Source organism: Ascaphus truei, chromosome 4 (genome assembly GCF_040206685.1).
Source record: "Ascaphus truei isolate aAscTru1 chromosome 4, aAscTru1.hap1, whole genome shotgun sequence".
Lineage (NCBI taxonomy): Eukaryota > Metazoa > Chordata > Amphibia > Anura > Ascaphidae > Ascaphus > Ascaphus truei.
The window spans coordinates 409,401,644-409,428,845 of record NC_134486.1 but is presented as its reverse complement, the minus strand read 5'-3'; the positions used below and the strand labels follow the sequence as shown (position 1 = coordinate 409,428,845).

At 43.7% G+C, this 27,202-nt stretch overlaps 1 protein-coding gene across 11 annotated transcripts in view; it reads right to left on the bottom strand.

The window, feature by feature from the left end:
• OTOF (otoferlin) overlaps window positions 1-27,202 on the bottom strand; it is a 398,008-nt gene that overhangs the window by 308,585 nt on the left and 62,221 nt on the right. For all 11 annotated transcript variants that reach the window (XM_075598737.1, XM_075598748.1, XM_075598742.1 and 8 more), the window contains exon 2: window positions 8,433-8,491. In XM_075598737.1, coding sequence (XP_075454852.1) covers window positions 8,433-8,491 — 59 coding nt within the window. The remainder of the gene's footprint in view (window positions 1-8,432; window positions 8,492-27,202) is intronic.

Sequence of the window (27,202 nt, the reverse complement as noted above, 5' to 3'; positions counted from 1 at the left end):
TTTGTACACTCCTTTGCACTGCCCAGCTTCCTAAATCTGCATGGTAGTGTACCCTCCTGATCCCCTCCCCTCCCGCTCAAGATCCTCCTTGCGTTAGCTCTCTCCCCCTGTGTGTGGGGGCCTTATCGCCTGCTCCCCCTCCATTGTTGCCCCTCTTGTACCCCCCTGGAGACATATCTCGTGCTCCCTCGTCAGGAAGTTCCATATCGGGGGCTGCGGTCATTGGTACTCCAGCCTCTGGGGTCTCGCGGGCTCCGATATCCTGTCAAGTCTCGCGTGAGCCCTGTAGAGCGGTCACGTCTCGCGCGACTCTGCTGGTGACGTCACCAGGACAGGCGAGAGGATCGCATTCGCGGGCTGTCCCTCGTCGAGAGAGGTCGGAGAAGGAGGCGGGTCGTCCCAGCGCAGCAGATCCTTCGCGCCAATTCCTCGCCGCCATTGAAGTTCCGCGCCTCTTCTACTTCTTCTGTCCCAGGTATGATCGAACGGCCATTTTATGGGTCTGCCTTTGTTTCACAGGGTCTTGCCATCTCTGTCGGCCGGTTTTGCAGGGGGGCGTCATCAAGTCACTCCTTGGGATGGGTGTCAACAATAACTGGAACATAACTGAGTAGTAAAGGAACGATGATTTGGGCACATAGTGCCACTGCTGGTTGTTTTTTTTTTTTTTTTTTAGCCGCTCTAAGCTTTAGCTGTTTCTGTCACCTCCCGTTGCCCTCTCCGCCCTTTTATCCCTCGCCGAGGAGGGCACCTCCACCCAGGGCTCCGCGCTCGAAGAGGCCATCTCTTGCCTCTCTGCTTGAGCAGTATCAGTCCCTCGAGGAGTGTTGGGCGCCCCCTTGATCCCTAGTTTCTTGGGCGCCCCCTTGATCCCTAGTTTCTTGAGGAAGGCCGCGCTTTCGGAGGGTTGCCTCAGCACGTGGGAGCGGCCATTTCTGATCACTACCAGGGCAAAGGGGAAGGCCCACCGGTACCTAATGTCTCTGTCTCTGAGTTCCTTCGTGACATGCAGCACTGCTCGTCTGCGGGCAAGGGTGAGGGGGGAGATGTCCTGGAAGACGGCCAAAGTGATCCCTTCAAACGTTATATGTGGGGTGGCCCTTGTGATTCTGCACACCTCCTCCTTCGTTTTGAAGTGGTGCAGCCGGAGGATGACATCCCGCGGGGGGTTCGACGGCAGGGGCCTTGAGCGTAGAGCTCTGTGGCAGCGGTCCATTGTTAGTTCGGCCTCCGTCTTACCCGGTAGCAGGGACGTCATCCACCGGCTGAGCAGGGCCTCAGGATCCATGATTTCCTCCGGTAACCCCCTCACGCGCAGGTTGTTGCGCCGGTCCCGGTTTTCATTATCCTCCTGCCTGGCTTCCAATTCCGCGATCCTGGCCTCTAGAGCCCCCAATTTTGTGCCCGTCTCCTGATGTAACCGATGGCTGTCCTCCATGCGGTCCTCCAGCTCACTAGTGCGGGTGCCTATCTGTATAATGTCTTTTCTGAGGCTTTCCACTTCCCCTCTGAAAAACGTTTTTAGGTCCGTGAGGAGCCTTGCTATCTCCTTTTTAATGATTTTAGTGTGACCCGCAGATGCACCCTCTGCCTCCTGGGCCGAGTCAGAGTCTGAGACTGCAGAGTGATCCGTGGCTCCCGCTTTGCCCGCGCCGGCAAAGTATGACCTGACATCTGTTTTGGCCTTTGGTTTCTGCCTCCCTGTTGCCATTGCTCCGCTGATGGTATCAATAGGTTCCCTGGGTTATCGGGGTTCAGTGTGTGGTGTTTTTCAACCGATCCGTTTGGATTAAAACCGCTTTAATTTTATAAATCTGCCGACGGTAATGGAGCTGTGAGTTTACACCACCATCTCCAGCCCGCCGCGCATGCGCATCCGCACGTCTGTTTTTTTAACCAGTTTTAACTTCACCGTAAGTGCACCTTTGCTCACACATAGCACATATAGTGCTTCTAGATGTTAACCCCCTAGTTACCGCACACGTCACGCATTCCATGCTATTAATTGTATCTTTGTTTTGTTTCCTCTTTTCTCCATGTAGTGGAGAAAATTTGAAGGACACAGTATACAATTAGCGGAGTAGGAACCTGCTGATAAGGTTACCCTGATGTTGTTGCAGCTTAACATGTTTTGTCCAAAAGATTGAAATACATTAACCTAATAATTTCTCATATTAGATGTGCATTGGGGATTCTTTGATTACTGTATATTTGGGGTCACTTTCCCAGTAGCGCTTCAGTTGACACAAATAAATATAGAAATATATATTACTGTGGGTTTGGAGTCTAGTATGCCATGTCGTACAGCAACAGCCATACACACAGCAGATTTATAGGACAGAGCAAATAAGCAGGTGTCCTTGCCCCAAAAGCTTACAATCTAAGTGAGCCAGGTACCATTGGGTCAGGCTCAACACAGGGTCATCAACTGAGTTCTTTCAGGTGAAGGAGCAGTGTCACCTTCTCTTTATAATTACAAACCCCTTTTTCATCTACCACCTGCTTCTGGCATGATGATGGGGTACGTAGACTTAAATCATTCTGGTTGCATGGTTGCAAATTGATATTCACGGAGAACAAGTCTAAGAATAGCTAAGTCTCTTGTGAACCCATTATATATATATATATCCCCATATATTCATTTTTTTTTCAAGCTGGCCACAATCTCTTACTTATAGTACCTTACAAGGCATACACCGTGCACGGTAAAAAGCAGTTATAACAATATGTAAGATCACAAAAGTTTTCAAAATACCGGAATTGGACAAAAATATATATTGGAAGTGTTTATTGCTCCATAGAAAACCAGATAACCCAACGTTTTGGTCCCCAGAGGAACCTTCTTTGGGTTCTCATGAACAAGAGCCCTCTGGGGACCAAAATATAGGGCTATCATGTGCATATGGAGCAATAAAGTCTTTAAATAAATATTTTTGTCCAATGCGGGTATTTTGACCACTTACACGATCTGACATAAACATTTCAATATGTATACTGTATATATTCTTCGTTGGAGAATAAATATTTCCTTTTATTTGCTTTGTATACACTGGAGTCCTAATTCTAGCATTATGTTAATCGTTGAATAGCAATGTGCTATTTATTTTCTAGTTTGCAATGTTCAAATACCAGATTTTTATGCACAACCATTTGTTTTAGGACCTTGCCCTGTGAGAAGAATGAATAAGCTACTAATATCCCCAGACCAGCTCAGTTATGGGAACTTTTCTGTACCAAAGATAATGGGAAAAGTGTTTTATTGTGTGCGTCCCGATAAATAAATAACCCTGTAAGGCTGCCGTGGTGTTTGGCAACAGAACGTTAACATGACCCAGGTGACCAAAGTGAAAGAATGAGACATTAGAAAACAAACACAAACTCCTTATCTGAATGGGTCAAGCGTATTAACCCTTTTGCTACTGGTAAGGCGAGTAATGCCCTGAAACATGATACAAGAAACACTCGAACGTCCCGTAGCAAAGAGCTGATGGGTTAAGTAACCTCAAAAATAGCAGGAAACATCGGGAGCTTATTTCATACCCTACATTGAATAGTAATACAGTGTATATTGGCATGTTTGTTCTATTGTGAAAACCAATCATTTGGAGAGCTTCGGGATCCAGTTTATTATCTTAAAAGCACTGTCCTTGTATTAATAAACACGATTCCATTAAAACAAAGGCGTTAACATCAGATTACAGCTTTCCCACACATACGGTTTCCGGCTGAGGCCTTCGCATACTATCAACGTGTGTTATTATTTTACGGCTTAATCTCTGTTTCTGTGATAAGTTGGCCTTCCTTGGACATATTTTGTATTTTCTGGTTCCCTCTCAATCAAAACTGTCGATTTTTAGGGCTATTATTTTAGGCTCAGTCAAACTCCTTGGAGGAAAGTATCCAGAATATGTTGTAACTCAGCAATTAGTCTCTAAAAGGTTTGCTCCTAGTGAGACATTTACTAAGAAGGATCAGGCAGACACTGCATCAACACCAACATTATATCTTCCGGGCAGGGGCTCCTTTTCCTAAATGTTACTTTTATGTCTGAAGCACTTCTTCCCTTTATGTGTTATTTGTATTATTTATTATCTATATGATTGTCACGTGTACAGTATTACTGCTGTGGCGCGCTATGTACATGAATGGCGGTATATAAATACATACATACATACATGCATACATACCCCAGAAGATACAGAACAGAGCCTGCATCAACCTTTATTGAAAACACTTTGTATAGACGCCTCAGCATCTGAGAGAGATACCAACACATTGTCCCTTCCTGCTCTCATATTTTGGTGGGTTGCGGCTTGAAACCCCCAATCACACAGTTCCGTTTCTCAAACGTGTGCAAAACACAATTTAAGAAAAAAGGGCAATATGCTTAATATACATATCTAGCCAGCAGCAATACTACACCCCCCTCTTTATTTTATTATTTGACTCCTAATATGTAAAGCGTGTGACAATGTATAATTCTACATTCTTACATAAGCTGGGAATTGTTTGGTGCTCCTGTTATACATTTGTCAAAATCCTGATTGTGTACCTAACATAATGGCCGCCTTTCAGTTTCAGTTTCAATCCTTCAGTCAGTGTAACTCAGCAGCTACAATGTATCCTTATGTGACTACTGTAATATGATCTATTGTTACAGCTTGCAACACAAACTGCTGGGAACATTGTCAACAAATGATCCCAAACAGGAAAGTGTTACAAATATTTTGCACTGCTTGGGAAGTAGATAAACCTGATATAGAAATCAAAAGATGCTTTAAAACTCATTAAAAATGACAAGACTTGAATTTAAAAAAAAAATGCAGTAAGTATTGTCTAATAATACAAAACTGATTTATTTAAAAAATAAAAACACATGGAAGATTTCACATGTTTTGCTGCTTTAAGACGCCAATGTAAAAACACATTAAATAACGCCGGCCGATTGTCATTTCGCCCGCGTCAATAACAACATTTTTCATTGTTTTTCACTAGGTCGGAATCAAAATCTTGCGTTAAATGATGCGTCAGCTTATACGCAGAGGGTCTTGTTAACGAGGGCGAGAACGCTGCTACATCTAATAGCAAACTATCGGAATAGCGTACTGCACAGGTACACACACATGTATTCTTGTTATTCCTCTATTTGTCCCAACTTAACAGTATCTCGCGCATCGTAACATTTTCAGGAGCGTTCTCTCCCCCTATAATACCTCTCATGTTGGATTCTCCTATCTTACTATTGTTTATGCAGTATATTAGGGAGAAGGAGTGGCTCAGTGAGTAAAGACACTGACTGGCACTGAGTGTGAAGCAGGGGAGCCTGGTTCAATTCCCAGTGTCGGCTCTTTTTGACCATAGGCAAAGCCACGGTCAAAAGGAGCCGACTTTGTTTTTGGTGCCTCAGGCTATGTTTTTGGTGCCTCAGGCACCAAAAACATAGATTGTAAGCTCCACGGGGCAGGGACTGTGCGTGCAAAATGTCTCTGTAAAGCGCTACGTAAAACTAGCAGCGCTATACAAGAACATGCTATTATTATTATTATATTACTGCATGCATTAAAGTAAACTGCCAACAGGCTGGTTAATATCATTACATTTTTATAGAGCTGCTTTACAAAATACACGGTTACACATTATCCTTTATTGTCGGCTAATTACAATTGGTAGTCATGTTATGGTTTACACCCGGTGTGACATTGAGCCGTGCTGGGATACGCACCCGGGAATACTCGCTTTGCACAGATATTACAGAGGTATTAAAACAGTTGCGCTGTCCCCGCAGACTGCAGGCAAATAAAATACTAATTATGCCTCGGATTTCATTTTTACTGTATTATTCCGCACACACTGCTCGTAATGTTTTATTCCGTTAATAACATGCTACTCTTCCCTTTTTCTAGGTAGCATTATTGGAACTTCAGTTAGCCAATAAAATATATAATTTGTCTTCACCTGCTAAGAGGTTGTCCTGTGACCGGTGTCAGAAGCTGCACAGATGTTATTCTGGAAGAGGACAAGTACAGCTACTTTACGACCCTACTCTATGAACCCCTTCACTGCCAGAGGGGACATTGCACTGGCACTGCAGGGGTTAAAGATGCAGTGTGCCCCAAAACTGAGAAAATAACTCAATAAGATATGAACGAGTTTAACCCAACCGGTGGGAAGGAAATGACCCAGATTACTGAAATGGGTAAACATGCAGAATTAGAAGGGGGGGAAAAAAAGGTCTCAATGGCTGAATTAAATCCCATCATTAACCCCTCTTGCGCTGCTGGTAAGGCCTCTAATGATAATAACATCTCATACAAATAGCGGCCTTGTGTTCTGCTAAGCTGGACCCTGCCGGGGTTTGCTGTCCCGCCCAAGCACTGACTGGAATTAGGAAGCTGCAGAATGTCATCGGTGTGGTTGTCTCGGTAAACGGCGCATTGCCGGAGCTTTCGGTGCGGGCACATTTTACAGAATAGAATCTGTGCTATGGTTGCATAACATGTATTTATCTGGAGGTTCCCATCATATGGTTTCAAAACCTGCAGCGATAGAAATGCAGTTTGGGTAGATCCCCTCTACATTGTGTTACAGATGCAGCGGCCGTTACTGAAACACTTCACGCGGTGTATACCTCGGAATATCCATGTCATGGCGCGGGATTTCTTCCAACCGTACCGCCTTAAGGTGCGAGTGCAGGCGAGAGCAGAAAATGGCATTTTAGTGTTCTGGCTTTTAAACAACTGAAACACAGTAGCACAGTACTGTACACATTACAATTCAATCATTTAATTGCATTTAATTGCACACAATCCATGAAATTCAAACAAAGCAACCGCAATAAACACGTGTGCCTGGTGTGATTGGCCGCGTTAATGCCGCGTGGAGTACAGCAGCGCATGCGAAAACGGCGCTGTGATTTGTTCGAAAAACGTCAGCTGCATCTGTACATGAGAAACACATTCTGCAGCCCAACTCCAATCATACCATGTCTCCATTTCCTACTGGGGACGGTACTTTCTATTTTTTTTTACCCCAAATTCAGTTTTCTTTTCTCTTTTAATTCTCAATATCTACTGGCAGCAACGTAAAAAAAACAGATAGAGTTTCATCAATGTTGTTCTTTTTACTTGAAAATGACAAATAAAATCTGAAGGTGTGTTGGTGACAGATAGCACACCTGTCATGCTGGAGTATTTGCGGGTAACACAGGAAGGGATGCTAACCTGTCATCTCTGATTTGCAACCTGCAGTCCAACTGCCTGTTATCACTACACAAAGATCCTTAATGGGATGCTCTTCCGTTCATGAAATACACTCATCGCAGTTCTTACATAACATCCCGCTCTTCCCAGTGAAGGACAATTCCCAGAGCGCATTAATATTCCGCTTATTTCCTCCGCTGTAAATATTTCATTGTTTGGCCGGGTTTCGTGCCACCTTATTCCTCTCAGCTGGTCCTAAAAGATCACGTTTGTGCAGCTGTGATCTGCCCACAGCCAGAGACAATCAAAATGAAAGAACAGCAGGCGAAGATTCGCACGGACTTCACTGAACGTAGTGGCCATGGACCAAACCGTTCTGTTTAGTACAGTATACACCAACGTTTCCCAAAGTGTGGCCCCCTTCCCTTGATCCCAGAAGGTTTCAGTGGCGATCCCCCAAAAATGTTAAATCAAAATGTATGCCAGACATGCTCTCTCTCCTGCGGTCTGGGCGTATCCTAACTCTACTAAAAGACCTATTTTTAATATTAAATATTGAAATATGTGTGCTACAAATATACAAATGGGTAGATGAACAGGGCTGTGTGTAAGCATGGTGGTTCTACAAATGGTTAATAACACTGAAGGGGTCGGTAGTATGTAAAAGTGTAGGACCTCTAAAATATACTCTACAGTTTCCTCTGAACAGGAGCAGAACCACGGTCTAGGACAATTTGCGGGGCCATTTAGCCATGACCAATTAGCCACGACCAATTAGCCACGACCATTTAGCCCCTGCCGTTTCACCGCCGGGCCATTCGGCCACAGGGACAATTCGCTACCGCAGGTAATGTATCCCCTTGCCCTAAAAACCTTAACCCCTTACCATAAAAACTCTAACATTAACCCCTTACACAAAAAAGCTTAACCCCTAATCCTACCGCTAACCACCTACCTCAGGGCCCTACCGTTAACCCTCTATCGTTAAAACCTTAACCTCTTACCCCCCCAAAAAAACCCTAACCGTAAGCCCTTATCCTAAAAAGCGTTACCCCTAAACCTAACGCTAATCACCTACCTCAGGGACAGTGGATAACCGGCCGCGGCTAAAAGGCCCTTACCGGGAAACCACTGAATATTGAATAGGGACATTTGGCAGTAAGATAGTAATTTGCAGCACTGTATGGCCCTCCCCATGTCTTCTCGTAGGGTGCACTCTCTGCAGCTTCTTACCTCATCAAACCTGGCCTCATCCTCGCAGTTCTCCAGCACCCGCGTGTAAAACGAGAGCCCTGCACAGAGAGAGAGAGAGAGAAGCCTGGTTATATGTGCATGAGAGTGAGAGAGAGAGAAGCCTGGTTATATGTACACGAGAGAGAGAGAAGCCTGGTTATATGTGCGAGAGAGAGAGAAGCCTGGTTATATGTGCATGAGAGAGAGAGAGAGAGAAGCCTGGTTATATGTGCATGAGAGAGAGAGAGAGAAGCCTGGTTATATGTACACGAGAGAGAGAGAAGCCTGGTTATATGTGCATGAGAGAGAGAGAGAGAGAGAGAGAGAGAGAGAAGCCTGGTTATATGTACACGAGAGAGAGAGAAGCCTGGTTATATGTGCGAGAGAGAGAGAGAAGTTTGGTTATATGTGCATGAGAGAGAGAGAGAGAGAGAGAGAGAAGCCTGGTTATATGTGAGAGAGTGAGAGAGAGAGAAGCCTGGTTATATGTGCACAGAGAGAGAGAGAGAGAAGCCTGGTTATATGTGCACAGAGAGAGAGAGAGAAAGAGAGAAGCCTGGTTATATGTGCATGAGAGAGAGAAGCCTGGTTATATGTGCACGAGAGAGAGAGAGAGAAGCCTGGTTATATGTTCACGAGAAAGAGAGAGAGAGAGAAGCCTGGTCATATGTGCACGAGAGAGAGAGAAGCCTGGTTATATGTGCACGAGAGAGAGAGAAGCCTGGTTATATGTGCACGAGAGAGAGAGAGAGAGTGAGAGAAGCCTGGTTATATGTGCACGAGAGAGAGAGAAGCCTGGTTATATGTGCACGAGAGAGAGAGAGAGAGAGAAGTCTGGTTATATGTGCACGAGAGAGAGAGAGAGAGAGAGAGAGAAGCCTGGTTATATGTGCACGAGAGAGAGAGAGAGAGAGATCTGGTTATATGTGTGAGAGAGAGAGACCTGGTTATATGTGCGAGAGAGAGAGAGACCTGGTTATATGTGCGAGAGAGAGAGAGACCTGGTTATATGTGTGAGAGAGAGAGAGACCTGGTTATATGTGCACGAGAGAGAGAGAGAGAGAGACCTGGTTATATGTGCACGAGAGAGAGAGAGAGAGAGACCTGGTGATATGTGCATGAGAGAGAGAGAGAGAGAGAGAGAGAAACCTGGTGATATGTGCACGAGAGAGAGAGAGAGAGAGAGAGAGAGAGAGAGAGAGAGAGAGAGAGAGAGAGAGAGAAACCTGGTTATATGTGCACGAGAGAGAGAGAGAGAGAGAAGCCTGGTTATATGTGCACGAGAGAAAGAGAGAGAAGCCTGGTTATATGTGCACGAGAAAGAGAGAGAGAGAGAAGCCTGGTTATATGTGCACGAGAGAGAGAGAGAGAGAAGCCTGGTTATATGAGCACGAGACAGAGAGAGAGAGAGAGAGAGAGAGAAGCCTGGTTATATGTGCACGAGAGAGAGAGAGAGAGAGAGAGAGAGAGAGAGAAGCCTGGTTATATGTGCACGAGAGAGAGAGAGACCTGGTTATATGTGCGAGAGAGAGAGACCTGGTTATATGTGCGAGAGAGAGACCTGGTTATATGTGCGAGAGAGAGAGAGACCTGGTTATATGTGTGAGAGAGAGAGAGACCTGGTTATATGTGCACGAGAGAGAGAGAGAGAGAGAGACCTGGTTATATGTGCACGAGAGAGAGAGAGAGAGAGAGAGAGAGAGAGAGAGAGAGAGACCTGGTGATACAGTATGTGCACGAGAGAGAGAGAGAGAGAGAGAAACCTGGTGATATGTGCACGAGAGAGAGAGAGAAACCTGGTTATATGTGCACGAGAGAGAGAGAGAGAAGCCTGGTTATATGTGCACGAGAGAAAGAGAGAGAAGCCTGGTTATATGTGCACGAGAAAGAGAGAGAGAGAGAAGCCTGGTTATATGTGCACGAGAAAGAGAGAGAGAGAGAAGCCTGGTTATATGTGCACGAGAGAGAGAGAGAGAAGCCTGGTTATATGTGCACGAGAGAAAGAGAGAGAAGCCTGGTTATATGTGCACGAGAGAAAGAGAGAGAGAGAGAAGCCTGGTTATATGTGCACGAGAGAGAGAGAGAGAAGCCTGGTTATATGTGCACGAGAGAGAGAGAGAGAAGCCTGGTTATATGTGCACGAGAGAGAGAGAGAGAGAGAAGCCTGGTTATATGTGCACGAGAGAGAGAGAGAGAGAGAAGCCTGGTTATATGTGCACGAGAAAGAGAGAGAGAGAGAGAAGCCTGGTTATATGTGCACGAGAAAGAAAGAGAGAGAGAAGCCTGGTTATATGTGCACAAGAGAGAGAGAGAGAAGCCTGGTTATATGTGCACGAGAAAGAGAGAGAGAGAGAAGCCTGGTTATATGTGCACGAGAGAAAGAGAGAGAAGCCTGGTTATATGTGCACGAGAAAGAGAGAAAGAAAGAGAGAAAGAAAGAGAGAGAGAAAGAAAGAGAGAAAGAAAGAGAGAGAGAGAGAGAAAGAGCGGGAGAGAGGGAGAGGGTGAGGGAGAGGGATGGATGATTATTTGTGGACAGCAGCAGTATAATCAGGAGGAGGCTGCACAGAGAGAGGGATGGTTATTTGTGCACATTAGCAGGAGGAGGCTGCACAGAGAGAGAGATGGTTATTTGTGCACATTAGCAGTAATAATCAATCGGGGGAGGCTGCACAGAGAGGAGCAAGGACACAGCAGCACTGCTGATAATCTCTCCAGGACTAAAATCGTTAGAGTTTATTGTGATGGTGAGGGGGTAACTAAGCTCTTAATAAAGGTCAAGCCCGGTTTTGGTTACCTCTGATCTGAAAATTTGGGTTCGAGAGTGTCAGCTCTTGAGCCCAGTGACTGTAACTGCATAACCTGTACATTGCGGTAATAAAGAATGTATGTGTTTTTGCGCTTCCATTTATACCAGCGAGCAGGGATTGCTAGGGTATCAGTTTCAAGGGGGGTTTTCCGGAGAAATTGTTGCCAGAATGTGCCTAGGAGGTTGGGGTCCGGAGTTGTTGGTTCCCCTAAAAATGTACCTGGGAATCATGCTTGGTTCTCGGATACATGTAGCCACATTTTCCCAGCAATTTCTCCCCTTGAAAATGCTTGTGCGACTTACTGCTAGGGTTCCCTGCTTCAGCACAGCCCAGAATGGTAAATGGGGCAAAGGGATGTAAAGGGTCCCTGTAACTATGAAGGGTCCCTAGGTTAAGGGGGATACCCAGTTAGTGCCCAGGTATCCCAGAACCTTTATTGGGGTTAATAACCATAATTATAAGGTTGTGAGGGGACTCTTAGAGTCCAGTCCAAGTCTCTTAGATAGTGTGTGGGGAATAAAGGCTAACAGAAAATAAAGTGCAGCTTTCTATTCTATTCCCCATACCCAGAGACTTAGGAGATATAAAGTACACAGTAAATGAGCTGGGACTTTCAGAACCAATGTTCCGTCAGGCTACAAGGACTACCAAGTTAGGTGCCAGTGAGTCTGCAGGACATCGGAGATGAAAGCCACCAGAGGATGCCTGAGGTGTGAAGACCATTTAGGTAACAGGGAAAGGCTCAAGTACCCACGTCCTGGGATGAATAGCAGTCGTCCGGGCTGCCATTTGCCTCACCAGACTTGGAGGAGCCTGAGCCAGCGGGTGGCATCTGAATAGCAAGGAACTAAGGTGGCAAATTTGCGCATGTCCCTTGGCAGATTCAGATTCCCCGCTTACCCGGCATTCCAGACCGGCATCGCTCTGATTGGCTGTTGAGAAAGTTCCCACGCTCTGATTGGCTGTAGTATTTTGTGAATGAACTCCAAAATACTATAAGAAACCTCTAAGCCAATCAGCGGTTGAGATTATGAGCGCCAGAAGTCGGGCAGGCTTTTTGAAAGTGCTCTTGCATGAATAGAAGAGTGCCGGCCTCAGAAAAGTCTTCCCTGAAAATATTCTAAGTCCAGCTTTTTGAGACCAGGTTCTCAGAAAGGAACGTAGTGGGCGCCAGAGATTTCCAGCCGATTTTAGTTCCAGGACGTTTGGAGCTAAGTCCTTGTCAAGGAAAAACTCTGTTTCAGAGAGCACAGCAGCTAGGAAAGTCTAGTTTTTTTTACCCCAGTCCCCCAGTAAGTGTGTCTTTTTGCCTGTATTTTGTGTTCCACGGTGTGTATGTCTATTTCTGTGAATAAATCTCAATTTATTTCATTATCTTGTTTTGCTCAATGAATGATCCTGGTAAAAGGTGTACAATAAACCTGGTCTCCCGTGACATTTATATACACATTTTTTTATTACCAGTGTCTTTTTCTGCAGCTTTTTAATGGCATAAACAATACGAGCAGTGCTATGGTATAAGCACACAGATCATTAGAAACACAGGGGAATGCAATGTCATACAATTCAAATAGTTGGAAATTCAAGGTAATAGCTTTTAGTAATGAAAATAAATGAGTCCTTTTCTAAAGGCACAATCCCACCTAGCCAAAATGTAACAATTTTATTGGCCTCCTTTAAACAGGCTACAAGCAAAGAATTTGGCTGCACTTGTTTCACGGGTAAATAATTACAATGTGCATTTATTGGGTCTCGCCAAAAAGTTCAACACAGCTGTCAGTGAGAATGTTTGCTAGCCGTGAAACGCGTGGGAGGGGGAGTTCTGTCTCAATGTTATGTAGTTTATTAAAGATTTTTTAGCCTCTACACTGGTGAGTTCCTAACTTTTTTCCTGTGCAAGCGGCAGTCCCTTCGATCATTTCCTGCTACTTCTAATAAGGGGTAAGTTTAGAGGCATCCATGCTCAAGTGGATATGATGCACAGTGACGAATCTTGAGTGCTCATTTGCATTACCCAGAATCCCTGGCTGCAGTTGAAGTATTGTATGCTGGGTGATTATAGGGTACGGTAGGTTTGTGGACCTGTATAAAACGTGAATGTGGTCACGTGCGTGTTCCTTACCATTGCTTTATGATGGAGACTTTGTCAGTCTTACTTACTGAGTAAGTCTTACAGAGACTTACTCACCATAACTTACTGCATGTGTATACCTGGTCCCATTAAAGAAAGGGATCTAGAACATTTATTGATTAAGATACTGTATACTGCCCTTCTTTGGATATATTTTCAAGTTATTTGTTTCATATTTTTGAATGCCTAATAAATACTATCCTTTAGCGATTTAACTTTAATAGAGCAATCCAAGAAGGCATTTTTTGGGGGATTTTTTTTTAAACATACTGTAGGATTGAAACAGGGTGCCCCCGGAGCAGAACCCCATGAATTTCAGCTAAGGGGACCCCCTGCTTCCCGAGATACAGACCTCCAAAGGGGGTGCCGGAATCTCCCGCAAAATTAAAGCTCTGGTGTCACGTGAGCCAATAGAAATTCGCACTGGATGACGTCACGGCTTCCTATTGGCCCAAAATGTACAGGAGCCTTGAAGAATGATCGTGATCCCTGCAAGCCGAGCAGAGCAACCAACAGCACCCCCTATGGATGTATCTCCGGAAGCAGAGGGTTCCTGGAGCTGAAATTAATGGGGTTAAGCTCCGGAGACACCGTGCTTTAATCCTATGGTTAAAGAAAAATTAAAATTAGCAAAAAAAAATTGCCCCCTTGGATTGCCTCTTTAAGGGAGCATTAAAAGCTGGCGAATTCTTTTGCAATTTTTATAGCATTGAAGTGGGGGTCACCCTCTAGGAAGGTATGATGTCATCGGACGATGATGTCACAGCTTTCTTTTGGTCTCCAGAGTGACGCTGATCCCCACGGTCGTATTATTTCTCCCGGACAAAAATCCTTGTAAGGGAATTTCAAAACTAATTATCTCAAAAACTGAAGGGGCTCATGTAGCTTGGGGGGCCACAGCTCAGCTCTGGGAGGCCACTTGTTTAAAAAGAAGATATATATATTTATATATATATATATATATATATATATATATACAGTGTTCGACAAACCTATACATTTGCTCGCCCCGGGCGAGTGGATTTAACCCCCGGGCGAGTAAATATTGGCCCAAGCAGCACACGTTTGGTACTAGGTGGCGAGTAGATTTTTTTGTGTGGCGAGTAGATTTTTTGGTGATTTGTCAACCACTGTATATATATATATATATATAAAAATATATATATATATAAAAAAATATATATATATAAAAAAAATATATATATATATAAAATAAATATATATATATATATATATATAAAAAAAAAAATTATATATATATATATATATATATATATATATATATATAAAAATTAAGTAGCACCACTTGTGAAACAGTATAATACTGTATTTAAAAAAATGTGTTTGAATATATGTGGTGATACATATAAATTGTACCAGAAAATTAATCTAGAAAATGTGCCTGTGCTGAGAAAAAATTCTATTAGTGAAATAAGGGGCTAAAAAAAGCAAACTAAAAGAACACACTCTAAAAAATACATAAAAAAGAGTGAAATTACATATAATTAAAAATATTCAAAATGAACAAAACATGTGCAATAGTCCAACCCTTAGATGAGTCCTGAAAAGTTGAAATAGGGACAGATTGAAAGTCCAGGGGTCCAAGGCTGCTCTCAGATGGAAGAACCAATTCCAGCCGAAATCTATAGAAACGAAAAGACAGAGAGCGCACGCCCCATAGCGTAATAGAAGTGCATTTAATATTAAAAAGGGATTGGGCGAGGGATTAGGAACACTCACAAAGGTATTAGTAAATCAAGCGATATGTGATAATAATCACAGGCAACGAGGTATACACCGTCCTGGCTCACAACAACAGCTCTGATCAATTTTTCCGTCCGGTTCACCAGTACAAGTTCATCCTCTGATAACTGCACAGAAAGTGCTCCGTGCCTCTGCTTGGAATGCAGTCTACGAGCAACGCAGCCTCAATACAGCTACATGCACGCTCCGGCCGTAAAGCGTGCACTTGCGTGACGATGTAATGTCGCAATTACGTACCCTGACGCGTTTCGTCACACTCGGGCGACTTTATCAAAGGGAGTCTCCCTTTGTGATTATTATCACAAATCGCTTGATTTACTAATACCTTTGTGAGTGTTCCTAAACCCCCTCCCAATCCCTTTTTAATATTAAATGTACTTTTTTACGCTATAGGGCGTGCGCTCTTTGTCTTTTCGTAAATATATATATATATACATACATTCATACATACATATATACACACACACACACACTCACAAAACGAAGCCCCAATGCACATCCAATATGACAAATTACTGTATTCTATTATTTTCTATATGTTTTTTCTTGTCATAAGTATGGGTCATTTAGTTCAATCTTTTGGTCAAAACATGTTAACACTGCAACCAGGTCATGGTGACGCTTATCAGCAGGTCCTGCACTGCCAATATTATACTAGTAACTCGGTCCTCCCTGGTACCCCCGCATGTTCCCCTCCCTTCTCTTACCCTCCAGTGGCTGCAGGGATAGTCGCGGGTGTGGGGAGGTTGAGGTGAGCGGGTAACCAGAGATCCACGACGAGCGGCAGTACAGGGCGCCACCATGTCATGGAGGCACACGCATGCGCAGCAGAGCACCCGGCAGCTATTAGAAGTATTGTGCATGCGCAGTGAAGCACGAGTGGTGGCCAACAGCTAAGGGCTCTGCGGGGACTACAATTCCCAGCAGCCCACACATGGCCCACAGCAGCCAATAGGGCTACCGTATTCTCACTGACTGAGATAGATACATTTCGCATGCTGAGGGAAGCACGCCTGTCAGAAGCAGGACAGCAAGGGGACAGCTAAGGTCCAGGGAAAAGTGCTCCACTGGACAGGCCAGAATATTCCCCTTCAGGTCCCTGCTAGACCACGACCATTACTAGCTTGTGGTGCTATAGATAAGGCCCCCAGATAGGGACGCTCCCCTTAGCCTGTTGGTACTAGTGTCCTTGTAAAAGCGACGGACGCACGCTGTGTGCGCGGCCTACATCTGGGACCCAACCAGGCCCCAACTCAGAGACTATCTTATAGGGGGGACGCTCCGGCTGGAGGCCACCCCACGCGGAGGCGGATCTTCGTTGGAACAGACGAATCGGTTACCTGTTATTACTCAGCGGCACCCGGGTGCTGGAGCGCCCGGGAAGGTATCTCTACAAGTGCACCAACACATCTTGTGGCAGCGCTGCTACACACTTCGGGGTGGGAGTAGCTATTAAAGTACGTATACTGGGACACTGGTGCCCCTGCACCCAAGTACTGTGTGGATATTCCGCGGTCAGCATACGCTATACTGTATGTGTTATTGTTGTGTTTACAATTATTATTCAGAAAATACTGTTGCATATAATCTGTGTCATTACTGGGCATATTGTCTTGGGAGGGCCCATCCTACTGCGTGAGGATCCCACTCAGGTGGAGGCGCTGTTAGTAGATGCTGATACACACACCCAAGACTCCCAGTGGCGGAGGATCAGGCCTCCTGTTTGCCACACAGATATTAGAAGCACATGTGGTCACTTAACACACAGGGGAAAGGGGGCTACATACGGTTAAACTTTTTTAGTTTTAACTGCCCCGTAGCTCACACATACAGTAGCACATATAGTGCTTCTAAATGTTAACCCCTTAGGCACTGCACACACGTCACCCATCCCACACTATAAACTGTATCATTGTTTTGTTTCCTCTTTTCTCCATGCAGTGGAGCGCTCGGTATAAAGCGCTCGGTATAAAGCGCTCGGTATAAAGCACTCCGTATAAAGCACATGGTTTAACAATGGCAGTGTAGGTATCTGCTGATTAGGGCCACCTTGGCAAGATTGCAAACTTAACATGTACTAAATGACCCATACTTATGAGAAGAAAACACATAGAAATGAATCAAACAATGTGTCCCATTGGTTGTGCATCAGGAATTCTCTGGGGGTCATGAACTAAGCTCCGTTAAGTCGTTTCTAGAGCGCAAAGTGCTCTTAGAACGTGATGTTACGCTGAACACGATGCACTAAGCAACGCAAACAGGCTCTTTGTGCTCTAAAACTGACTTTTTTCAGGAAATTTTTCTAAGTCCAACTTTGCTCGTTTGTTACCCTGTTTGCGTTAAATTCTGCCCTTAAGCGGGATGCACTAAGCAACGCAACTTTAGCGTACGCGAAAGTTGCGTTCAACAGAACACGTCAGCTCAAGGTAGACGCAAAAAAAGCTGGACTTTGAAAAATGTCTTGCTTTACATTTTTGAATGCGCAACACCCATACAACAGGCCGGCGGGTGTCCCCGCCTGCCCCCGCGGGGGTCCCAGAGGGAGGCCGGGGATCGCGCGGGTGTCCCTGGCTGACTCCGCGCCCGTCCCGTGGTCCCCGCGGGAGTCCCGGGGTACCCGCGGGCCTGCGGTACCAATGTTGTGCCTACAAAAATACTAAACATTATTTCTAACTAAATACACCCCCCTAACACATACAGTACAATAACGTGCAAAATAACTATTATCCAGATATGGATAATAGATTATTTGCCCATTATTAAACACTGCATTAGCATACCTAAATAAAAAGAGTAGCCAGCTAATCCAATGAATACAAGCAGTAACAACATCAACAATGAATTAATTAAACCATTAACCAATGAAACCAATTAATTCCTAAACCAACTCAAAATGAATAGTAACACTAACCAATCAAACCAATGAATTACTACAACATTAATGAATGTAAACATTAAAAGACAAAGAAATAAATTCAAACAATATCTGAAATAACCATAAAACGCATTAGCTAACATAATACAACATTAGCTACAAACGAACACCAATCGCAAACATTTTATTAGCATTAAGCAGGAAAAAAACAAACAATCACATCCACATAAGAAATTGACATTAAAAAAAACAACAGCAATAGCAAGCCACAAATGCCCCCCAAATATTGTCATAATAATGTATTCATCTGTACCCTAAAGTGGTACAGATTAATATATTATCAGTCAGATATACCTTGCCCACCTGGGACCCTCTCACCCCCTGCAGATGACTACACACAGAGATTTCTCTCCCACGTATGGTTTTTTTAATCTTGTAAGTGCATTTCCTTTGGGCTGCAGTTTTTTAATAAATGTACTCTTTTGTTTAAACAGTTACATGCTATGGAGCTTGCGCTTCTGTTTGTTTTTTGTTGTTAGATTCGTAGTGGTTGGCTATACCACTTTTATCTGAAGCTGCAAAGATGCTCCCTGGATCATCAATTGGGACCCTTATCTCTCTGGATTTTTCAAGTGGAACATTTATTTTGGACTTTGTTTTTTTCACTATCACTTTATGGTTTGAAGTTATATCTAGTTAAAAGTGTGTTGATTTTTATTAGGATTTTTATTGATTCATATAATTTATTATCATTATTCTATATATATTGTCACTATTATCCACCTGAGCGCTACTTAATTTTGTGTTTGTCTTTGAGATATCTATATATATATATATAATACACAAATATATATACACAATATATATATATATATATATACACACCCACACTCACACACATAAAAACAAGCAGTGTGGATTGCTGCTTTGGAGACAGGATGACGGTCAGCGCAAGATGTTAATCTCAGAAGTAAAAGGGACAATAGTATACACAGATGATTAGTGCGTATATTAATTAATACAATATGTTCGCAAAGGGAGGGAGAGGGGAGGGGGAGGGAAGGGATAGGATGCAGATAACTGGTGATGAGTGGATATAAATAAATATCAATGACTCACACGGTTTAGTGTGAGACCCCCTCCTCAGAGGAGGGCGATGGGAAGAGCAACTCAATACAGATGAATATTGCAGCAATGGGATAAGTAAGTAAATATATAAGAACAACTCACACGGCCTTGTGTGAGCCCCTTCACTCAGAGTGATAATCTGTATGATGTCAATCTGATTTAGGGATGGTTGGTAAAACCAGTCAAGTCTCCTCAATATTTCCCCACAGTGGGTATAGTGTGCGAATGGCTCCTCTCCCAGATACCCAAATGCAGGAAATGGGCAGAGCCCACAATGAGACTGCCTTAATATACGCACTGATCATCTGTGTATACTATTGTCTCTTTTACTTCTGAGATTAACATTTTGCGCTGACCGTCATCCTGTCTCCATTGCCGCTGTAAGAAGATTCTGGATTCCATCTTCTTTCTGGTCAAGCTGCAGAACCTGGACAAGGGCTAGTATATAAATTTTTTGTTTTTTAACTAGCCCACCTGTGTTAAATTTACACACGTTACACAAGGTAGGGAGCGCCCCAGCTTTGTTTTTGTTGGATTGCTGCTTTAACCCCTTACACATACTGTATCCCTCTCACTGGCTCATTTTGGTCCTGGACCGCACCATTAAAGAGGGAATCCCTCCTAGGCCTACAGTAACTAACGTGCCGGTGCCATTTTTAATGGGTCAAATTTACAATGCCCTTGATAACGTAATCAGAAAATTATAAATAGGTTTTAATCATTTTTGTTAACTTTCAACGTTTCCATGGCAACCAAACGTGGTGCAAATGCCAAACGTTCGGCCAACCGCTGGAAATGTAGCCGTTTTAACGAGAGAGACAAAACGTGCTCCTAATTGATGTCACTACATTAACACAACTCCCCTCCCCCCTCCCCCATCTAGTGTAATTGCATTAAGTCACATGTAATTAAGGAGCTGCTGGCGACAAGAGGCAAAGGAACACAATCTGCTCAAAATGGGGGGAAATATTTCTAAATTGCGCTGTGAAAACGCCAGAAAAGTTTCAAGCCATTTTCTAGTGTTCTATTTCATACATTGCGCATTCAGTAGCAGGTAAGAATACATATGCAAAGGAGAAATGAAGCAGGTAAGAATACATACTGCAGGACCCCAAGAATATATAATAACAAAAGCTGTGTGTGCTGTGCACGCGCATAGTAAGTGAAACTTCTTTGTGTGTTGTCAGCAACATATAAAGTAACAATAATATTAAATGTTGTAATGTTTGTAATAAAATGGAATCATTTTACGGGGTCATTTTTTGAATGAGTCTGCTTACAGCATGAGTAAATTTGATTGGCGTGGTCATGTTTATTGGCAGCAGTGCAGTGGCAGCAGTACCGGCATCATGGATGTTGAGCGGGTGGGGGGAGCGGCACCGGCGGCGCCGCCTCATGTCAGCGGGCGTGTGGGGGGGAGCGGCGGAGCAAACAGAGCCCAGTGCTACATCCAATGGCAAAAATACACAGTGAAATACCTATATATCTCTTGAATAAATATATATCTCTTGTATTGTCTTTTTATGATGTCATTAATATATATTTTTTTAGAATATTACATAATGCAAAACCAAACAAATTGACTTTGGACAAAACCAATACCCCCCCCCAAAAAAATTATTTACACATCAAAAGCAGAACACACTCACTAGTAAATATTTTTGCACATTTATTTACAAATAGATTCACCAACAGGGGGATTTGAAAAAAAGGCGCTGGACCTTTAAAAAACATTTTGTGTGCCCAGCCAGAGCTGCTACCGGCATCACCTTCCTGTGTAAGTATCTTGGGGAGCAGGGGGGCCCCAGACCTAAAATCCACAAGGTTCAACCTCGGAAAGAAACACTTTGAATTGTTTATGGAACATAACTTGGTACAGTAAACATCTCCAACTCCAACTATCTCATGCTAACAAAACCATGCACAGGTTACCCCCGGGCGGGGCAACTCCAGTCCTCTAAGGCCACCAACAAGTCAGGTTTAGAGGCTATCCCTGCTTCAGCACGGGTGGCTGTCAAAGACTGAGCCCCTGATTGAGTCACCTGCGCTGAAGCAGGGATGCCTTAAAAACCTGACCGTGGTGGTGGCACTTGGGGACTGGAGTTGCCTACCCCCTGGATTAATTTGTAGATGAAGGAATTACTATATGAATCTGTTTTTAATTAATGGGGAAAAAAAACAACAGGTAGAGTAAAGCCACTTTAAACAATGTTGCTATAAAAAGCAAACTAAGCCAAATTGACATTGTGAAATATGGGTGCATGACTTAGAAAGAACTTACTCAGAAAGATTATGTTCCCAGAGAGAAAGGAAACAACCCTCAAGATCACTTTTCTTTGGTCTGATTTTGATAACACTGCACCCCAGCCCATGTATTTCTCCGTGGAAAGCTTGGTGTGTGGGATCCAGATGTTGCATGCTAAATCATTGCTGATTCCTGGATGATCTTTCTCTATCACTCTATAGTTGTGTTATCCTTTGCCCCTGAATATTTCACGCTGGTTCCTTCATTTTAAATTTTTTCAACTCTCTTTATCAACCCACCTGTATAATGACAATAGACAATTCAGACACTACAGAGGTCAGGAGGATACTCTGCCTTGTTGCATAGGCTACTTTATACTACGTTGGCTAAGCCCCACACTCATTGCAACATAAAGCTATCTCAAATTATTGGCGTGCTAACTGGTCTTTCTTGGTTGCTGTGAGACTTCAGGGCTTTTGTGATCCATTTTAGAACCTCCAAGACAACTCAAATGAAAATGGTCAATAGAAATGGAAAAAAAAGTTCTAGTTCTTCTAACTCTAGACACTCCGCTTCTTAAATTCCATGAGATTAGAGATAATTGTTGAAGAATCATAGAAGACATGATGATATTTTTCCAGAAAAAAAATAAATGTATTAGTGAAAATGTGACATACGTACTGTAGGAAGTAAATTGCACTATGTATCTATGGTACCAAGAGCATTGCGCCCTTAACACTGTGTGCTATAGGTGAGGTTTTGTAGAGTGATTAAAGGGCTGAATGCCAAGATATGTAGTTGATTAACCTGTACAGTGTTTTATAGCTCCTACCAGGGGTCCCTCTAAGCAGAACCTCATCAACTGTACTACCAGGATCCCCTCAGTTCAGGCGTGGGCATTCACTGTGTCAGGGATGTCATTGGTGGAGACTGAACTCTGGTCTGTCTCGCTCCCAGATGGCCCAGGAACACTATAAGAGGACCGCTGATTGTCGCCGGAGACCGAACCCTGCATTCCAGATTGGAAACAAAGTCTGGTTCTCCCCCAAAAAATCTTAAAGTTACCACCCATCAAGCTGGGGCAAAAATGTATTGGCCCCTTTTGGATTTCCACTCTGATAAACCCTGCCTCATTCCGGTCTCTATGAAAATCCACACGGTGTTCCACGCCTCATTGCCGAAGCCTTTTCGGGAGAATGCCTTCTCTGGGCGCTCTCTTCCACCTCCTGTCCAGGTTGATGGTGAGGAGGAATTAATTGTGGAGAGTTATCCTGGACTCCATAATACACAGGGAAAGACTGCAGTGGATGGGCTATGGCCTCCAATAGAGGTCATGGGAGCCACAGGAAAATGCCCACGTTCTGTGCCTACCACCGGGACTGCTGTTATCTGATGCCGATTTCTGCGGAGAACGCTCTGGGAATTTTGATTGCCTGATGCTCAACACCTGTCCCCTTCCTCCAGCATAGATAAGACCTCCACTTCCTGCGCCTGTTTATTGCGGTTCTCCCTTTAGACAAGCTCAGTGGTTTCCAACCGTTTAGGGATGCCCGGGGAAACCAAGGGGTCCCAGGAACCCTGGTTGAAAAACGCTTGCTGCCTCCTCATGCCATTTCATTGCTTCCATGTACCAGACAATCTTGGATATCTTTATGCTTTCCTCTCTCCAGTCCTGACCCTCTGCCTGTTGCTGACCACCATTACCTGCTTGCCAGTTGTGCCCCCGACTCTGATCCTCTGCCGCCTGCCTAGACCTTTGCTTGCGACCCCGACTCTGATTCTCTGCCGCCTGATTTAACCTTTTCTTGCGACCCCGACTCTGATTCTCTGCTGCCTGCCTCGACCTTCGCTTGTGCCCCCGACTCTGATTCTCTGCCGCCTGATTTAACCTTTTCTTGCGACCCCGACTCTGATCCTCTGTCGCCTGCCTCAACCTTTGCTTGCGACCCCGACTTTGATTCTCTGCTGCCTGCCTCGACCTTCGCTTGCGACCCGACTCTGATTCTCTGCTGCCTGCCTCGACCTTCACTTGTGACCCGACTTTGATCCTCTGCTGCTTGCCTCGACCTTCGCTCATGACCTCGACTGCCACCTGCCTTTGACATTGGCCTGTTAACGGACCCTGATTACCCGCCTGCTACCCTATCCCAGCCACAGGACTCCAGGCCTGCTGTAGCTCCCCCTGTCACACACTGTAAGTGCCACATTCTAGGAACTCAGATTGTTCTTCACCTTTACCTTGCTACCCATAAAATGCTCAGTTCTAATCATTAGTGCAAGTGGCCATTCAGGACTGCTTTCATCAAATTGCTCTCTGCCCCTCCGGAAAAGTTGCAGCAGGCACCTTTTAAAGTTCAAATTTAAAACCAGAGACAGAACATGAAACACAGGCAGAGCTCAGTGCACATCCAGTGAAACTTACACATGGTACAGTGCCTAAATATATATGTATAGATATCTATTAAATAAAATGGTCTTTTAGTTTAACATTTTGGCCAAAGTGTTGTAAGCCCCTGAGCCACTACACGGCAGACCACATCTCAAGGGTCCCTAACACTAATATAAATTCTTAATAACCTGTGTATTACCAGGAAGAATGATTTATAATAAATCTGTCAAAATTAGTTGCATAGTTCTAAGTCTCATTGAAGCTTTTATTAACCTGTACATTACCAGGAAAAGCACTCTGTATTAGATTTGTCACAATCATACTGCAAGCAAGCAAGTTCCCCAGAGAGTGGGAGATGCTATGGAGTGAGCTTTTAACCATTTAAATGTGGGAGGGGGTGAGCTTCAACAAGATAGGAGGTTGCCACCTTCCAATCAGCTAAGACCAGCTGAACAAGAATTGTAAAACATACAGGACACCTGCAAGCTCATATTAAACCCCCAAATTAACCACAACATATATATAAGCATATGAGTGTCACAGAGGAGTGCTACTGAGCATGGCAATATATATATTTAAAACCAGAGACAGAACATGAAACACAGACAGAGCTCAGTGTACATCCAGTGAAACTTATACACGGTAGTGTTAGGGACCCTTGAGATGTTGTCTGCCGTGTAGTGGCTCAGGGGCTTACAACACTTTGGCCAAAATGTTAAACTAAAAGACCATTTTATTTAATAGATATCTATACATATATATTTAGGCACTATACCGTGTATAAGTTTCACTGGATGTGCACTGAGCTCTGTCTGTGTTTCATGTTCTGTCTCTGGTTTTAAATATATATATTGCCATGCTCAGTAGCACTCCTCTGTGACACTCATATGCTTATATATATGTTGTGGTTAATTTGGGGGTTTAACATGAGCTTGCAGGTGTCCTGTACGTTTTACCTTTTTAAGTTCAGCAGACGTGCTTTTGTGTTTGTCCCTCCCGGAAAATACTTGGGAGCCAGCCACAAAATGCAGTCAGAGTAGGTAATGCTGAGCATCACAGCAACTTTGTTCATCGACTTGTCAGCATGACATTGCAAATTGGCATTTTCATTTCCAGACTATTACTTGAAAGTCACTTTTCGAGTTTATGTAGAGGGGAAAAAAACCTCCAGATCACCAGCTATTATATCTCATTAACACCCTCCCCGGACATATCACATTGTTACAGCAATTTCTCCTTTTTTTTTTCCTGACATTTTTTTTATCCGAAATCTTTGCTATAATCCTCTGCACCCAGCCAGAGTCTACTCTGCGAAATCGCAGCGCTCCACGGGAAACGCTACTGATGGGTGCTCCTCCGTCTGCTTCCCCTCTGCCTGAAGCTCGGTCCATTCAACTGGAAATCAAATTGCCTTCTGGAGTCTCACTGCTGAGGCTGACGGAAAAGTAACAAGTAGTGAAAGCAATCGCAGTCTGAATACTAAACTTTCACCTCACAATAATGGGCTAGAGTCATTATTCAGAAGAACACGAGACTGGAGACTCTGAGGATACCGGTTTTCATGGCTGTAAGAGCAGATTGAATTGCCCTGTTTGGTCTGTGTGTGCTTGCCATTGTTTTGATGTTTATTCATATTTTTTATTTCCCATCTGAGTCTTGCAATCGTCGCCTCTGTCTCTTTAAACATTGAAGTGAACATTGAAATGAACATCTCATAAGTTAGCATGGAAAGCTGTGAGATCCATGACGTACATTAATGCAGCAATACAGATTTCACTTCCAGAGGTACTTACCTCCGTAGGGGGCACCGGAATCTGCAGTCAGAGAAGCTGTGCACCTAACATAATGGCGGCGTTTAAATGTCCCGCGTCACGTGGGCCAATAGGAAGCCGTGACTTCATCTGTTGCAGCTTCCTATGGTCCGCGTGCCCTGGACATTTAAACTGAAAGGAGATACCGGCACCACCTTTGGAGATAAGTATCTCTGGTGGCAGGGGGTCCCGGAGCTGAAATAAACACAATTTTGCGTCAGAGACCCTCTGCTTCCATCATGGAATTAAAAAAAGGAAACCCATATTTCTGCTTTAACATTAAACTGTTTATAAGTCACTCAGAACGGTAGTTATAATATACTTCTTACAAACAACCATCGTTGTCAGGTTTCACGCACTCCATGCAAGTCTGATGTTAATGAAATCTCAAGCCCAACAGCATGAATAATGATAAAGACGGGGAAGTCAGTGAAACGAAAACATACAAGATACAAGTTTATACAAACATTTGTGATTAAGAGTGGGCACTATCAGTGGTATCTTGTGTGTGTAAAAAATAATTGTGATATGGTTTTGCCAAAAAAAAAAATTTTTCACTTTTTTTAAATGATGGGTTAAAAAAAAAAACTATTTTTTTTTTATTTCAATTTTGTTCAGGTTTTTTCCAACTCGAATCTTTGAGTTTTGTTCCAAAAAGTTCGACCATCCATGAAAAACAAACACCAAAAAACAAAATAAATAAAAAGCTCAGAATTGGAATCGAACGTCAAACCTGCCAAGTTTTGCGAATTAGTACTGCTCTTATTTGTAAGCACAAACCCTCAAAGCCACTTCAATGTAATACAAAACAAGCTGACAGCAAACACATAAGATGCTTCCAAAGAATTGCATTGATATTTAGAGATTCACCCTAACAATGATGTAATACACAGGATACCTATTGTGTTTAGTGGGTCACTGTGATTGTGAAGGGGTAACCAGGCCATCAATAAAGGTATTATACCCGGCTGGTTACCTCTGAGTCCATTTCAGGTTTTAGAGTGTCAGCTCTTCAGCCTGTGTATTGTGCCTGCAATTAATGTAATTGTATGACAATAAAGATTTATGTGTGTTTTACCTTTCCAGGAGTGCTACCCAGTGGAGATTCTCAGGCTGAGTTTCAAGGGGGACTTTGCCGTAAAAGTGTTGTCAGTTTGTGTCTAGGTAGTCAGGGTCTAGAGTTGCTGGCCACCCCAAAAATTTATCCGGGAGTCAGGTCAGATTCCCGGGGACATATGGACACATCACTCCGGCCAAAATCCTCCCTTGAAAACCGTTACGCGACTCACCACCAGGTTTCCCTGCTTCAGCACAGACCAGAAAGGTAAATGAGGGCATAGGGATTTGTATATCCCGGGTGCAGTGAATGTCCCCTAAGTTAGTGAGGGTTCCCCAAGTACTATATATGCCCAGGTACCCTAGAATCAATATAGAGGTTCTGGGGGTTTCTCCAACTGTATATTAAGTTGCGAGAAGTTTTATGAAACCTAAGTCCAAGTTTCAGTAAAGGAAAGAGATACAGCCCTGGGAGTGCGCCTAAGCGTTTTTTTGGTTCTAAAGAAAATTAGGTTTCCTTAAGGAAAGAGACAGGGGGTGCCCAATGCTACATCCCATTGA